Consider the following 14,700-nt stretch of genomic DNA (forward strand, 5'->3'; position numbering starts at 1 on the left):
ATTTGTTAAAGTCGAACTGTACTATGAAAGCAATAATAATAATAACCCAGAACTTATATCACTGGAATCCTCCAAGAGAGTCTCACATATATTGAAATACACGGAAATATTAATAACGTTTCATCGCGAGTTTAATCAAAATAAGAACTTCCCTCGCATACATATGATGAAGCGCTGTAGAGATTGTGAGCTACAACTGAACACTTCCTTTGGTGCATATTATACCAATTAAATTCACGCTTGTATTGCTAAGTAAAAACAATCTGTGTCATTAAGATCACGTCTCAGCAAGATTTTCAAGTGACTGTGGGCAAACGTTGAAGGGTAGCACACTCACTCATTGAATCAGAATCTGCATGCGTGCATGCATGCACGTGCCGTTTCTGCATCCACCAGAGTCTGCTCGCATATACAAATGTTTGCCCTTTTGTGCACGTCACACATTATTTGCATCCGCATCCATTAACATCTGTACAAATCATCTATCATCGTGCGTGTGCATATGTGCAGAGGCACAACTGCATGTTACCTCAGCCACCTCCGGACAGCTATTCTGAAATAATAATTCTGGGGATGAGCGCACGCGCTTCTGTGTGTGTGCCTGTGTGCCTCCATTTGGACGTGTGAGGCCTATGATGTCCTGCGTTTGTCGATGAGATAATCTGGCGGAGCATGGACTGACAATTTGATCTATTGATCTGCGTCTTGCTGGCTCACAGGGAGTCTCTGAGTTATAGCGCTGCCATTTCTCCTGGCCACCATTAGTAAAGAGCGATCTCTCTGGGGAGGTGATGCTGCCACAGTGTTAAACACATTTGCTGCAGACCACCCAGAAATTGAAATACATACAGATGACTCTGGTTCCAGTGTTATCACATTCCAAAACTGTAAATGTTTTCTGTCAGCCGGACACTCAGTTTCTATATACTGTTGCTTTGATGCGCAAAAACAATGTCTGATTAAAATCGTGTTCAGTATTACACGTTCTTGCTGACACAGCATAGAAAATATCTGACCAAAAATGAGCAAAAGATTTTCACAGTTGTTGACAGTTTGACACATTTTAGATTGTACTTGATTACTCCAATATACTGAAGTTGGAGATCCTAAACTACGGGTAACTGATCCATGTGTTGATGTCACTTGTCCCCATGCTTATCATACGCCTGCAATCTCATATATCGACTACTTCTCTCACCCCAACCAGTCGGAGCAGATGGCCCCGCCCCTCCCTGAGCCTGGTTCTGCTGGAGGTTTCTTCCTGTTAAAAGGGAGTTTTTCCTTCCCACTGTCGCCAAAGTGCTTGCTCATAGGAGGTCATATGATTGTTGTGTTTTTTCTCTGTATGTATTTTTGTAGGGTCTACATTACAATATAAAGCGCCTTGAGGCGACTGTTGTTGTGATTTGGCGCTATATAAATAAAATTGAATTGGAACTGAATTATTATGCAGGATATAGCACTTTTTAATGTAAAGACTTTAATGGGTTAAGCACTGCGTTTGAATCCGCTCCAAAGCCCTACCCCTGGTCCTTCTCCCAGTTTTCCTGTCTACAACTGGTCTATTACAATAAAGGCTAACAGCTTCTAAGAGAAGTATAGCAGGTATTAACTGCACGCTTGGTTAGTGTTAGTTTTGTCTTTGGTATGCCAAAGTATCCTGATGATAGTGAACAAGTTACTGAAGCCCAAGTTGCTCCTGAGTGTGAATGTTATACGGAGAGCACTTAGACATATAAAAAAGTGCTTGTGCGAATGTGTGTGTGGATGGCTGAATGAGACATGCTGTATAAAGTGCTTTGAGTATTCAAGTAGAGCAGAAAAGCGCTATACAAGACTCATATGATGGAGCTCGGCTGGCACATGCGGTTTAATTAAGGCAAAAACTAGCATTACTCTCAGTACTGACACTACTATTATTTAACACAATCCTCTTTTTACTTTTACCCTTCATGTTGATCCACAGCATCACATTAAAAAGAGGTGTGGAGGAAGAAGCAAGAGCATCATTGCAGAATGGTTTCAAGCTAAATGCTCGTTTTATCTTTTAACCTTTTCATTTTTATGAATGCTGGAAGCCAAGATTGCAACAGTGTTTTTTTTAGTCCGGTGAAAAGCTAATCTTCTCATCTTTTTGTCTTATGTTGATGGCCTTGTGGTTAACCTCCTGGTAAACACTAAAAGGGCCTCTGCAGTGTTCATTGAAAAGTAGCGTCATCAGAAAGTATTTGGCCAAGAAATAAAGGGCATAGGAAACAAGGGAAGCTTTCTTTTTTTTTTTTGCTCCTCCACCTTCATCAGAAACACTGTCTCATCACTAAAACCACTAAAAAAACTGCTTTATTAATTCAGCATTTTGCAATCTTGCTTATTTTTGAAAATACACAGCTAATCCAAAGGATAGCTAATGTGGGGTGACTGCTTGCACAGCAAATTCCGTTGTTTTTTTTAAATGCTTATGACTTCTTTTTGCTGTTGATACTGTGCAGAAAACAATTGAGTGTGTGTCTCTGTGTGTGCACTTGGGCATATCTGTCTCACTGCATTACCACACACAGATCAATAAGGATTCTATTCTTGGCCATTAGATCTTGAAAAAAAGGGATAGCCTGCCTCTCTCACTCTTCCCTAGCTATTCCCCCTCTCTCTCTGCTCTTCCTGGTTTATTGGCCTGTTCTTTCCACGGGCTCACCAGCCAAGCTCTTTCTCTATTTCCCGTCTTTCCCTCCTCCAGATAACACCAAAGGGACATTGTCATCTTCCCAGGTGGACGCTGAAGCCAGAGGCAGAGTGAGTGGTGAGCAGCCAATACGAGGCAGTTTTGGGGGACCACAGAAATGATTGGCTTTATGTCTACAGGGATGAGACATATCCTCAGAGAACACAAACACCGACATGTATCGCACATGTGTACACATCAGTGCACGCCTCCCGTTTGTGCTGTAATTTTCAGTGCTTTGCCACGTTGCCAGGCTGAGGCCCTTGATCTGCCACTTCCTGTAATCCTTCATGGAAGAGGGGTGCAGCCAAATGTCCTGGCAGGCCAACCAGGCAAACAAACACACATATACACACACTCACACAGACGTCGATATCCATGAGAAGCCTCTCATGGCCCGCCAGGGCTTAGATGTGACCATGTGTATCAGCACAGGGAATCCCTGGATGCCTTTCCAAAACCTGCAACCAGCCAAAACTTCAACGAAATCACAACCTGCCACAAGACCCACATCCGGCAGCTCAGCACTGCACAATTTATGAATCGCGAAAGCTCGAACTACCCCGCCTGCATCTGCGCCACAGTGGTGTCGCTGTCATCAGATAAAGAGACAGGGCTGACTAAACAGTAAAATAACGGGGGAGGAGAACCAACACCAAGGAGCAGATAGATGACTCCCAATTCACCTTCCACTGACTCTGATAAGACTCTATCTGATCCACATCACTCAAACACAAAAGAGATCCCTCAGTTCATTCAGTTTCAAAGTGACCAATTACAGCCAGCAGGAAACATCTGACAAGATCATTCGACCAAAGTCGGTATAGTCTGAGTATAGGCTGACTCGCTATAAACTTCTTCTTCCTACTTTGGAAGTAATGGGTAATGTACCAGAAAGCAAGACACAAGCCCTATTGAGCTTATCCCCCTTAACATAGTTCACCTACCAAAGCAGGAATTTCTACTTGTATCTACTAATACAAGTGATCGAATCTGCTCTAGTCCAGTTAAGGTTTATTTTGAATCTGTAAAGCTTTAGGAACATACAGTTATCGCTTTAAAATGTGGTGTGCCTACCATCTCACTCAGTCTGTCTTAAAACATTTAAAAGGTACACAGGCTGCCCATCTTATTAAAAAAAAAAATCTGGCAAACACGGTTCAGTAGACTCTCATGCTCATCATCATCCTCCCTTTTTTCCAGTGCAAGGTGAACGAGACTGAGTCACAACCATACCTGCCAGCAGGTGGGAAAGAAGGACAGCCAGGCGGACCGCTCTTAATCACACCGTAATGAGCTGGCAAAGGTTGTCGGACAGGCAGGAGAACACACAGAGGACCTGTAAAAGCGGCCTCACACAGGCAAGTTCGCGGGCGTTCTCTGAAGTTATATGACTCCCCGTGGTGCCATTTCATCGCAAGCTGTTGTCCCTGTTTGTGTTAATGTCCTCATATTGCAAGAAAGCCGATGCGAGCTAACACACGTGCCGAACGGCAACACGTATTTCAATATGTGGGGTCTGTGTGGGCTTTGCTTTGATTTAGCATTCGGCACAAGGGTGCAAGAATGTAGCACGGTCAAGGTCTAAAAAACAGCTAAACTGTGAAATTCAGTGAAGGTAAATGTGGTCTATATTTTATGCATTGTCTCGCCTTGGGATAATATCTGGATGTTGGACTTTAAGTTGAAGAGAAATCAAACACTGAAGCTCGCAAACCCAAGAAACCCACCTTTCCAAAATCCCTCTAAGATACTGAAAACCAGCCAACATACAGGAGCGTCTGACAACAGCAGCTGAGGGGACTGTTCACTTACCTGCTGCTGCCTCACAGGGATGCACCTACCCAAAGGAGCTGCCACGGGCCACAGCAGCTCATAGAGGCTCAGCGGCAAGTAAAAGGATACAATCTGAGAGCTCCACTCTGGGTGCCAACGGCCAATATCTTCTGCACAGGGTCAAAAGCCATGGACGACGGCTGATAGGGGAAGCCATGACGGACAGTCTGGTGCGATACGTAGAAAAATGAAGAAGAAGAAAGAAGGGAAAGAAAAAGAAAATGTGTTAGAGAATATCAATTTGCATTTCACAGCAGGGGTGTTGTTTTGTCAGTGGATGCCACACACCTGACTTTGATAAACAAATAGCCCAGACGGATGCGAAGAGTGTTATGAAAGAAATATAAAAACTGAAATTGTGCAGACAAGGGAATATTAAAAAAAAAAAAAAAAAAGATAGAACAAATGCTCTTTCTGTGCACAGATATCCTTTTCTTAATGATAGGTATGATATTTGGACTCGCTTTTTTGGTTCCGTTTATAATCACTGGCCTAATTTGAGATTTCATCTCTCTCTCATTTCCCTCTTTTTATGTTGTTTTCCTTCTCTCGCTGCCTCCCACGTGCAGTCGTGATAACACTTAAAGTCTGGAAATAAAATACATGGAGAAAAAAAAACATGGATAAGGAGGAATCAGGTTATGATTAGCTTTTGTTTCTTCTTTACGGTATGCGACGCATTATAAGGTGTTCCTGGTTCACTCTGTGCATTTCTGTGAGGGTAGTTTTATGGCATCAGTCAGCCGGCGGTGGGCTGTTGGATTTGTTTGCTTAGTAACAGAAGGCTAAAGTACATTACATAAGAAGCACTCGGTGCAGCAGAGACACCTGCCTTCCTCGTAGAGAGACATTACAGAGAGATCCTGTCCAGACAGACAGCAAAGGTGCAAGAGTGAGCCTGAAGTCTTGTTCAAAGGCACTTCAATCAGACGTCTTGCTGTTGACAGACATATTTAGGCTGCCGTGGCTATAAAACCTGCAGTCTTTAAGCTGGTCTGTCTAGTCACCAAACCCCAACGTCCCCAAAGCCCTCGGGTATGTTGACATGATTCTAGATTATTTTCCCGTGTTTACTTCACGCGCTCTCAACGTAACACTTCTTACTGATGTTAATCTCCCTGGATTTGCACCTCTGTTATGTGACTACTAAAATACACGAGGACAAAAAGTCTTTTAACACACAAGAAAAGACTTCATCGTGCAAATATGCTAAAGCAAATCAATGGCAGTGTCATGTTTTTCCAGCAACCAGACATAACGAAGGATATCACACATAGATGATTTCAAATATATCAAAAACATTAGGTGGAATAAGCAAAAAAGCTTCACAAGCACACAATTTAAATATGTTGGGAAATCAATGAGAAGCACACAGTGGGGTCTATTAAAAGGGCAATTAGAAAAGCTGCTGAGGAAACTCTGAATTGACTTAACAGTAGCATGCATGTCATGTAAACTGGACGGGTATTATCCCAATTATCCCATCTACTACTGTGGTCAATACAGACAGAGGAGGGCGAGCCTTTTTTAATCTCCCAAGCAGGCCTGTACTCACTTCAGGCGCCATCAGTCCCCAATGATCTGGGGATAAAGTGGTCTGTGTTTAGGTGTGGATGAGGGAGACAGAACGGAGGGGGGGTGCAGGGATGTGTGAAAGAGAAAAGAGAGGGAGAAGAAGGGAATGGAGAGACACTGCGTGGAAAAGACAACACGCACAGTGCCACACGTTCGCTTACACACGCACATCAATCACAAACCAATGTTTTACTAATCCAAACCAACAGATTATGCAAGAGGGGATCAGTTCAGCCCAACCCCTCGATATGACAGTTCATGCCATGCGCACATGCAGAAAAGTCCGGGATTTTCACAGAGTACACTGGCGCAACCCTAACCCTACCATACCCCGTGTTGCTCGATGATTTTAAAAAAGCTCGAAGTACATTACTTAACAAAAACATAAACAATCGAATAGAAACTTGCAGCTGGTCGGTGCAGCGCACTCGCCAAACAGCATGCGCATCGTAGCTGCCTATGTTGCACTGTTTATGCGCATAGGATGTGATCTTTCTGAAATGGACAGGCTGCTCGCCAAATGTTCATTAAATCTTTAATGAGCACGTGCTTGTTGTAGTTTAGAAGAAGACTGCAGTGTAAAACGCTTTGCGGCTAATAAATAATTCCGTGGAGCTCCACTTGCACCATCCGTGTTCTGAGATGGGATAAGTGCAAAACATTGCCTGCAATAAATATCATTAGCGCTAAAAGCCAATACGCAAACAGCTGTATGATTGGAAAAAAAAAGAAGAAAAATCTCCAGTCTCGCCCACCTTGCAGAGCTGGAAATGCTCGGACTGGAGGGTCTCCTGGATGAGATGGTTCTCTTGTGGCCCCACTTGGACAGACGGCGTGGAGGAGGACACCTCTTTTAAACCGTCCAGCACCTTCCTGATGTTGAACTTCTTCATTTTCAGACTGCAGAACACAGAATTGAAATCACCCGCAATAATAATGATTTTAAAAAAAGATAAAGGGAATGGCCACTTTATTTCTCTCACACACACGCGTGCGCTCTGTTCCCCCCTGTGGCTCTTACATTTTAGTGCTTATTATTTATCGCAGTCTCCATGCTGGAAAGCTCAACGCGCGCACCGCACAGGTCAGGTCGCCGCTTGAGGTGTTTCTGGAGAGGGGGCGGTGGGGGTGCTGGTGCGTCGGTGTAATTTGCTCCTTGGAGTCCGTGCTGTGCCCCACTGCGTCTCCGTTCTTCCTCTCGGCGTCCCTCCCCTCCCCTCTCGACTGTGTGCGCCGCTCAGCCAAGGCGGAAACGCAGCGCGGCGGCGGTGGTGGTGATGCTGCTGCTGCTGCTGACGCTCTTGCGCATGTCTGACAGAACAGGCTTCAACACAAATCCCGCCACCTTGCCAACCCCCTCTCTCTCTCGCTCTCTCTCTCTCTCTCTCTCTCTCTCGCTCTCTCCCTCTTGTTTCATCGGCCCCAGCGACAACGCCCCCTCCCTCCCCTCCCTGTCACGCACGTATAGTAGGTTTTGCTCCACTGCACCTGGTGATGCTGGTGAGCCTGGGATGCAGCAGCGTTGAGAGAGTCTGTGTGGAGACAGACGAGCAAACAAACCGGGGCTCAGTGCCATTATTTCCAATACACCCTTGCCTTAACCTCTCCGCCTCTTTTTATGTGCTTGCGTGGAAGATTCGCCATATTAAGGGTCACGCACAACAGATGATGGATGTGGAAATCAGTTGTTTTTTTTTAAGCGAAAGAAATGGTTGTGCCAGGCTCAGCAATAAAAGACAGTCACAACAATATTAGAGCTGCATTTTGAACAGTTTTTGGGGGGCTTGGAGAAAAATGATAACACGAAGGACAAAATCATCCACTTTCAATCTATATTTAATTTTTTAGGATTTCTTTTTCCTGCTTTTTAAAGACGTTATTGCGCTCCCTGTGCTGTTTGATTTCATTATTTATTTATTTTTTGGCGAATGCTGCAAGGAGCGTTTGCAGAGAGGGAGCCACGTTAAGTAGCCCAACAGCTGAGCAAGCAAATGCGTCTATCAGTATCCATAGCAATGACTGTGTCCATCCTAGTGGAAGTTTACGCGCTCAACCGAGCTCCACGGCTACAACGCAAGAGCAAGACTTCATAGTCCAAAGCTGATGAAAAGGAAGGAGTTTGGAAATGTCTGGAACCGTATGGCATGTATGTCTCTCAACACAATAGATCTAATCTTTATCATTCTGTTTAAGATTAGATGTTGAACACATACAAATGTTTAATCCTACTTATTTTAAAGGAATTAACACTCTAATGTGTGTTTGCTGTCTTTATAGATTTGAGACTAACATTCACATGAGTCAGCAACAAAAGAGGGGCTCTGACTTTAGCTGTTCCACATACTTTTTCTGAAAGAACTTTCATATTTGCCATCTAGTGGATATATTGAGGGATAGCATGCCAGACGGTTGAAAGCTTTGAACTATTGAGGGTGTATGTCCCACCACCAAAGCATGGAGATCCTCCAAAGATTTAAGATATGCAGAGTCCGTGACATATGATTGTTAATACCTTGTGTGTATCAGACTTAGAATAGACTGGTGAGTATTGAAGAGCTGGACTCTGACCCTTCAAATCTACCAGTACAAGGGCACCAAAGATTTGAGATGTGTGCAAACAGTATTTAGATAGTCAATCCAATTCAGTTTTATTTCAATAGCACCAAATCAAAACATAAGTCACCTCAAAGTGCTTTATGTTGTAAGATAAAGACCCTACAGTAATACAGAGAAAACAGCAACAATCAAGTGCCCCCCCCTTTGAGCAAGCAGTTGGTGACGGTGGGAAGGGAAAACTCCCTTTTAACAGGAAGAAACTTCTAGCAGAACAAAGCAAAGGGAAGGGCAGCTATCTGTTGTGACCAGTTGGGGGTGAAGGGAGGAAGACAGGATAAAAAAATACTGTTTTTATACACTTCTGTAAACCTTTTTCACCTCACACCTAGATTAGCCAAGGCTTGATTCATGAGCTCACAGTTGCCCTTAAAGAGTAATAACATATAAAATATGTCTCCACATAAACACAGTCACTTCACAGAGTCCCGTGATCATACCTATTCGGTACCTTGCGCAGTCTGTAGTCTACCAGGAGCAGCTGCTATCGAGATCTAACGCTCACACAACTTTAGCACCAGGTACGATTCTCCTGAGCACTGAAGTGAGTTGAGTGCAGCACCCTGGTACAGCTGTGTATGTAAGGTCACAGATGAAGCACGAGCCTTGACAAGCTCATGCTTGAGTGACACAAATGTTGCCACCTGTTTGGGTTGTTTGCTAACACTCTCATCTTAGACAGGTGCCCTCGAGCAGCATGTGTGCAGCAGTGGAAGTAATAGCTGTGTGTCTGCGCTCGCTAGCACCTGATGCCATTTCTGTCCTAAAGTGGAGAAAGTGAGGGGGGGGGAATGCATTTCTGCAACTCCTGCAACAGCACATTGTAATCAAAGCTGATATAATGAGCTGGTCTATATGTGCTTTTACGTAAGCAGTCCTTTGAGTGAGCTTGGTTTGATGTAAAGGATGCATCGAGGAAATGAAGGCGCTGCTGAACAAAACGAATCAAAAACATCTGAAGAGGACCAAAGGGAGAGGGAGCAAATTATGAAATCAGCAATCATATCAAGTTGGCTCGAGAACAATTGTTGCCACGCTGATTTGCATAATGAACTGAAATTGACCGTGCAGACCTTCCAACCCCAACCGATATCTCCTGATCCAGAATACATTATGCCGCCAAACAAAGAGGTCCTTATTAGGTGATGCTTGCATGCGTGTGAGTGTGTGTTGTTGGGCTCACATGGTGACACTGACATCAGTGATTTAATTTGGCACCATTGTGTTGTAGCCTGGCCATTCATCTGGCTACGCCATGTGTGTTTGTGTGCGTGTTGTATTTAAAGTGCTTTGTGCTCTTTGTTAAGGTTACCGAGGCAGCGCAGTGTGCGAGGACTTTTTAGGAGTCAAAATGTAAATAAAGCAGGATTCACGGGATTTATAATCCCATGTAACATTTAAGATATACAGTAATAGTTGCTAATATGGTTTTTCTTGATGATTTCTTTTGATTTCTGCAAAGTCTGAAACAGGTTTTCCTACTATGTCCATTCTTTTGGGCCATTAAGGACTTCTTACCTTAAGAACTTCCTGTAAGACCGGAGGTGAATAGGGTACACAGTCATTAATTTGCAGGAAAAGAATGTTTCAAAGTTTATTTAACCTCCTAGGATCTGGCGTCCACATATGTGGACATCACATTTTGGGTTATTTAGACCAAAATACTCAATTTTGCTCTCCTAGGACCTGATATCCACTTACGAGGACGTTGTACTGCTACTGTTCTATCAAAATTTTAAACAAATATCCTCATATGTGGCTCTTATTTTTTTTAAAAACCAAAATAAGGTAAAAAAAAAAAAAAATCTGGTAATTCTTTGTTTTTACATTCATCAGGCCCCAATATGCCCAAATATCAAAGAGAAATTAAAAATGCATGCCGTGGAAGAGTTCGGGTCTTAGGAGGTTAATGTAAATTAAAAAGAATTAAAAAATAAGTGTACATGTCACATTTTTGTTTTAGACATGCATGTACCAGCCAATCATGGTTCTCTACTAGGCACTTGCCACTACTTGTTATCAATGTATTGAAATGTCCCCATATTTGAAATATTTTCTCCTAGAACTGTATCATGAAGAAACATAGAGGCGTAGTAAAAAAAAAAAAAAGTGAAAAAAAGTAATGCCAAGAAAGTGTTTCCCTGGGAGTAATGACAGTATGCAAAAAACCAAACAAAAAAACTGCAAAGCTTGGACTGCAATAACCCAAGTTGTGAATGTTGTGTCCCTTGAGACAAGACTGCAGCTAAGGTAAAAAAGAAAAGAAGAGCGGACCAGAAGAAAAAGAGGGAAGGAGGCACTGGATCTGTCAGCTTAAGTCAAGAAACTCACCCCAGTTTCTGGACAAACATGCATTAGTGGGGAACGTGATGACATCCATACAACGGGCATACTTTTTATGGCCGTTTCATGTATTTGGCTGCACGTACACTGATTAAGCCTAAATTTGTATCTATGCGCTCTTCATGAACGATACCCAGGAAGAGAACTGCACGTGGGCCAATTACAGCAGAGCACAGCTTCTTGCTTCAGTGGTCCCTCCATTATCTGCGAAAAACCATCTAATGCTGCTGACCCAGCTATATATATGCAAACTGAGCTGTTATACACACACAGACTCTGAGCCTATTCGCTGCTCATTCCAGATCAGAGATGATCAGCACTGATATCTATTTTCAGCAGTTCTGAAGAAACAAATCTTAGACTCAAAATACATATTTTATGCCTCTAATTTACACATACCCAGTTGTAAAACATGTTGCTGGACAGCAGATTACAAAGAAAATTGGAAAAAAATCCACCTCAGCATGCAAATTTGCATATATTACACAGATGTTTGGATAAAGATGATAAATACGCATTTTTATCCTACATACATACATCTATCTGCATAATGCTGCTGCGATCCTGTAAAAAAAGGCTTAACCATTCTGATTATGTATCAGTATGTGTACTTTATCCTCAAATAATACACATATGCCCTAAAAGTAAGTCTCTTTACACATAGAATACCTCAAGTGGATTTCAGCCCCTTATAATTGTACTGACCTAACAGGGATGCACCTTGTCACATGAGCAAGGATGAGCCTTCCCTAGCACCACAATATGCCGTTTCAGAGCTCAGCATCACAGTAAGCCCTATATGACCCTTATACCAACAAAGTCCCTGTGCTGTCTGGCAAAAGTGAAAAACCCAGAGGGAGGCAGGGGACAATGTCAGGTTGCAGAGAGTTGAGGCGTCTGCCTGTCATGCAGAAGGACTGGAGGGACAGCACCCTCTGCCCTCACTGACAGCTGTAGTTAATCAAGCGAATCATAGCACACCTGAGTTTAATGCTTATGACCCAAACCCTCCCTGCAGCATTCAACCACTGTTTCCTTATACAAGCACTCTGACAAATGACAAGACGTACAACATCATTACACAAAGCCTTTACGTAACTCACACACACATAACGCTGGGAGCTTGTGACTGAAAGGAACCAGCAGACAAAGCTCACAACAGTTTTTGGCAATGAGAATGCCAAACTCACCGCTCAGTAGTCAGGAAAGCTAAGAGGGAAGCTATCTAGCTAACAAAGCCACGCGTGATACACACATACACTAGAGCAGTCCCAGAAGGATTGACTTTAATGAGCAAATGCCCTTGAGAAAACATTTGATTGTTTCTGCCTGGCTAAATGGGAGGATGTTTCAGCGACAAATGTTCAGCGCACAAACGCACGTGTTGGCGCATTACATGAGGAAGGTAACAAAATGTACACACTTCATTCCAACCAATAACACTTATAAATAGGGATGAGAGGATAAAAGACGGGAGATGGGAGGTGGAGAGATTGAAAACACTATAAAGCCTCCATCATGTTCATAGTTCTTGTGATCAAAAGCAAGAGAAGAGAAGAGAAGTCTCCTGCAGGCGAACACAACAAGACGTGTTTTACAGTTTTCTCTTCAAGGTCATGAGATTATGTGTCTTCAATGAGTCAGACATGTCTCATACTGCTGATTGTGGTTTGCGTGATTGTACGTGTGCGCGCGCAGTCATGTTTGTGCTAACAGCTCAGAGGATAGACGTAACACATTAGCCTGTCTCCACTCGGGGCAGCACAGCTGGTATCAACTCCGATAATCAGGCAAAGTGATAGGTTGACCGTTAACACACACACACGCACACAGGCACAGGGTATGGCATACACTGGGTGTTGCCAGTGTTACCAGTGCAGTGACACAGAATATCTGAGAGAATAGATTTTTGAGTAACCGCAGTTGGCCCAATTCGGCCAAAATTGAGTTTACTCGAGCCAGTCGTCTGGAGGTTGAAGAGACACGAGAGGTGAACAGCTCTTTATCCTCACATCCATGTCCCTGACTCACTGAGTCGGTGTGTGTGACCAACTACTAATGCTGGTCACAGTCCAGTGAAGTCAGTCAACAGAAGGCAAACATGACTTTACAGCTATTACATCAGACAAGGACTTGAATGTAGCCATTGCTACCATCTTCCCTTACATATACCCTATGTAGAGATAAATATAAGGGGGGGGGGGGAAAGAGGCGCCAAGAGTTTGTGTGTCTCTCTGTTTGAGAGGGAGAGAGACAGAGGTCTTCTGTCCTGTTATCTGAGATAGCAATAATCAATGTGAAGCACAGGCAGGTTATCGATGACTCCCTTGCACAGCTGGCCCCAATTGGTCCAGCTCTAATCAATTCACACTTTATCATTCACACTTTATCATGACCGTGGCTGTGTCGCTGAGGTGCTGTGTCCTCTTTATCCACACATTAATAAAGAGAGTGTATGTCAGGAGGGAATTATAACTTGATGTGTTCAAATAAATTAAAAAAATCCAACGCTCAGAAGAGCTAATAAGTGCCAAAAGCGGATTCTGAAGAAAGTTACATTTCCTTTCCTTGAGGAGTACAGTTGTGTGGCGGTGAGCCGTCTTAACGGGGGGAGTCCTCTCATCTTGTAGCCTCCGATGGTAAATTAAGCTGCGCAATTATCCACCGTGATTGGCAAAGGGTATTGCACAATCCAATAAAGTGGGATGAAACTCAGACTCCTGTTTTATTGGCAACCTGACACCTCTCGGCTTTACTGTGTAAACTGCGTGCGCCTTGCTGAATTAATGAAAACTTCTCAGACACGAGGCAATTAGGTGGCGATTCAAGCAGTCACTGCTATGCTATTTAAGGAAATTGTGTGTATCCTTTCATCACACTGTCTATAGATTATGTCTCATCAACACTTTAACTAAGGCAGCGCTTTGAAATGTCGAACATGATCAGTGCTGCGCTACGCAGACGTGTAGCTCCAGACCATGCGTGTATGTGGCACGCAAACAAAGAACCGCATCTTGGCCGAATGTTTGAAATAAACGCTAGGTAAACAGATCAGCTGCACTCTCACAATCACACCGACCTCTCTATAATAACTATAGACATGTACAACTTTGAAACACAACAGTGCCCAAAGGAGTTCCCACATATCAGCAGTAGTTAGTATAACTGTCAGGAAATATAGTTGGGACCTAAATCGCAGAGGGCAGCTAAGATACCAAAGCAAACCTTGACGAAAAGTAGGTGTGGACATTCGCATGTACACCTACACACCTAATCCTTTCATTCGCTCTACTGTAACCTGTCAACACAAGCCATTGCTTTGAATGGTGACTAGTCTATCTCTGCTGTCACTGTCAAATCTTCAAGTATACACAGATGGACCACGGACAGTTTATCCAATCTGCCTCAACCTGCAGTTCCACAGCCTTGATTAAATATTGACTTGGTGTGACCTCCAAAAAACAATAGACTAATCTTTACAAAGTATTAACTGGGAGTGCAGGGAGGACCTTCCAGACATTGATAAGTGAGGACCACAGGGAAATAACGAGGATACAATTAGAAAGCTAATCTGTGTCATTTACAATAGAACACATTATTACCTAGGATTTCCC

The 14,700-nt window shown here is 43.3% G+C and overlaps 1 protein-coding gene across 4 annotated transcripts in view; it reads right to left on the reverse strand.

Annotated features, from left to right (window-relative positions):
• stxbp5a (syntaxin binding protein 5a (tomosyn)) overlaps window positions 1-7,448 on the reverse strand; it is a 103,947-nt gene extending 96,499 nt beyond the window's left edge. For all 4 annotated transcript variants that reach the window (XM_076873873.1, XM_076873872.1, XM_076873871.1 and 1 more), the window contains exons 1-3: window positions 7,152-7,448; window positions 6,886-7,030; window positions 4,625-4,722 (exon numbers count right to left, since the gene is read on the reverse strand). In XM_076873873.1, coding sequence (XP_076729988.1) covers window positions 4,625-4,722; window positions 6,886-7,023 — 236 coding nt within the window. In that variant the 5' untranslated portion in view covers window positions 7,024-7,030; window positions 7,152-7,448. The remainder of the gene's footprint in view (window positions 1-4,624; window positions 4,723-6,885; window positions 7,031-7,151) is intronic.
• Between the last annotated feature and the right edge of the window lie 7,252 nt (window positions 7,449-14,700).

Source organism: Maylandia zebra, linkage group LG15, assembly GCF_041146795.1.
Source record: "Maylandia zebra isolate NMK-2024a linkage group LG15, Mzebra_GT3a, whole genome shotgun sequence".
Classification (NCBI taxonomy): Eukaryota; Metazoa; Chordata; class Actinopteri; order Cichliformes; family Cichlidae; genus Maylandia; species Maylandia zebra.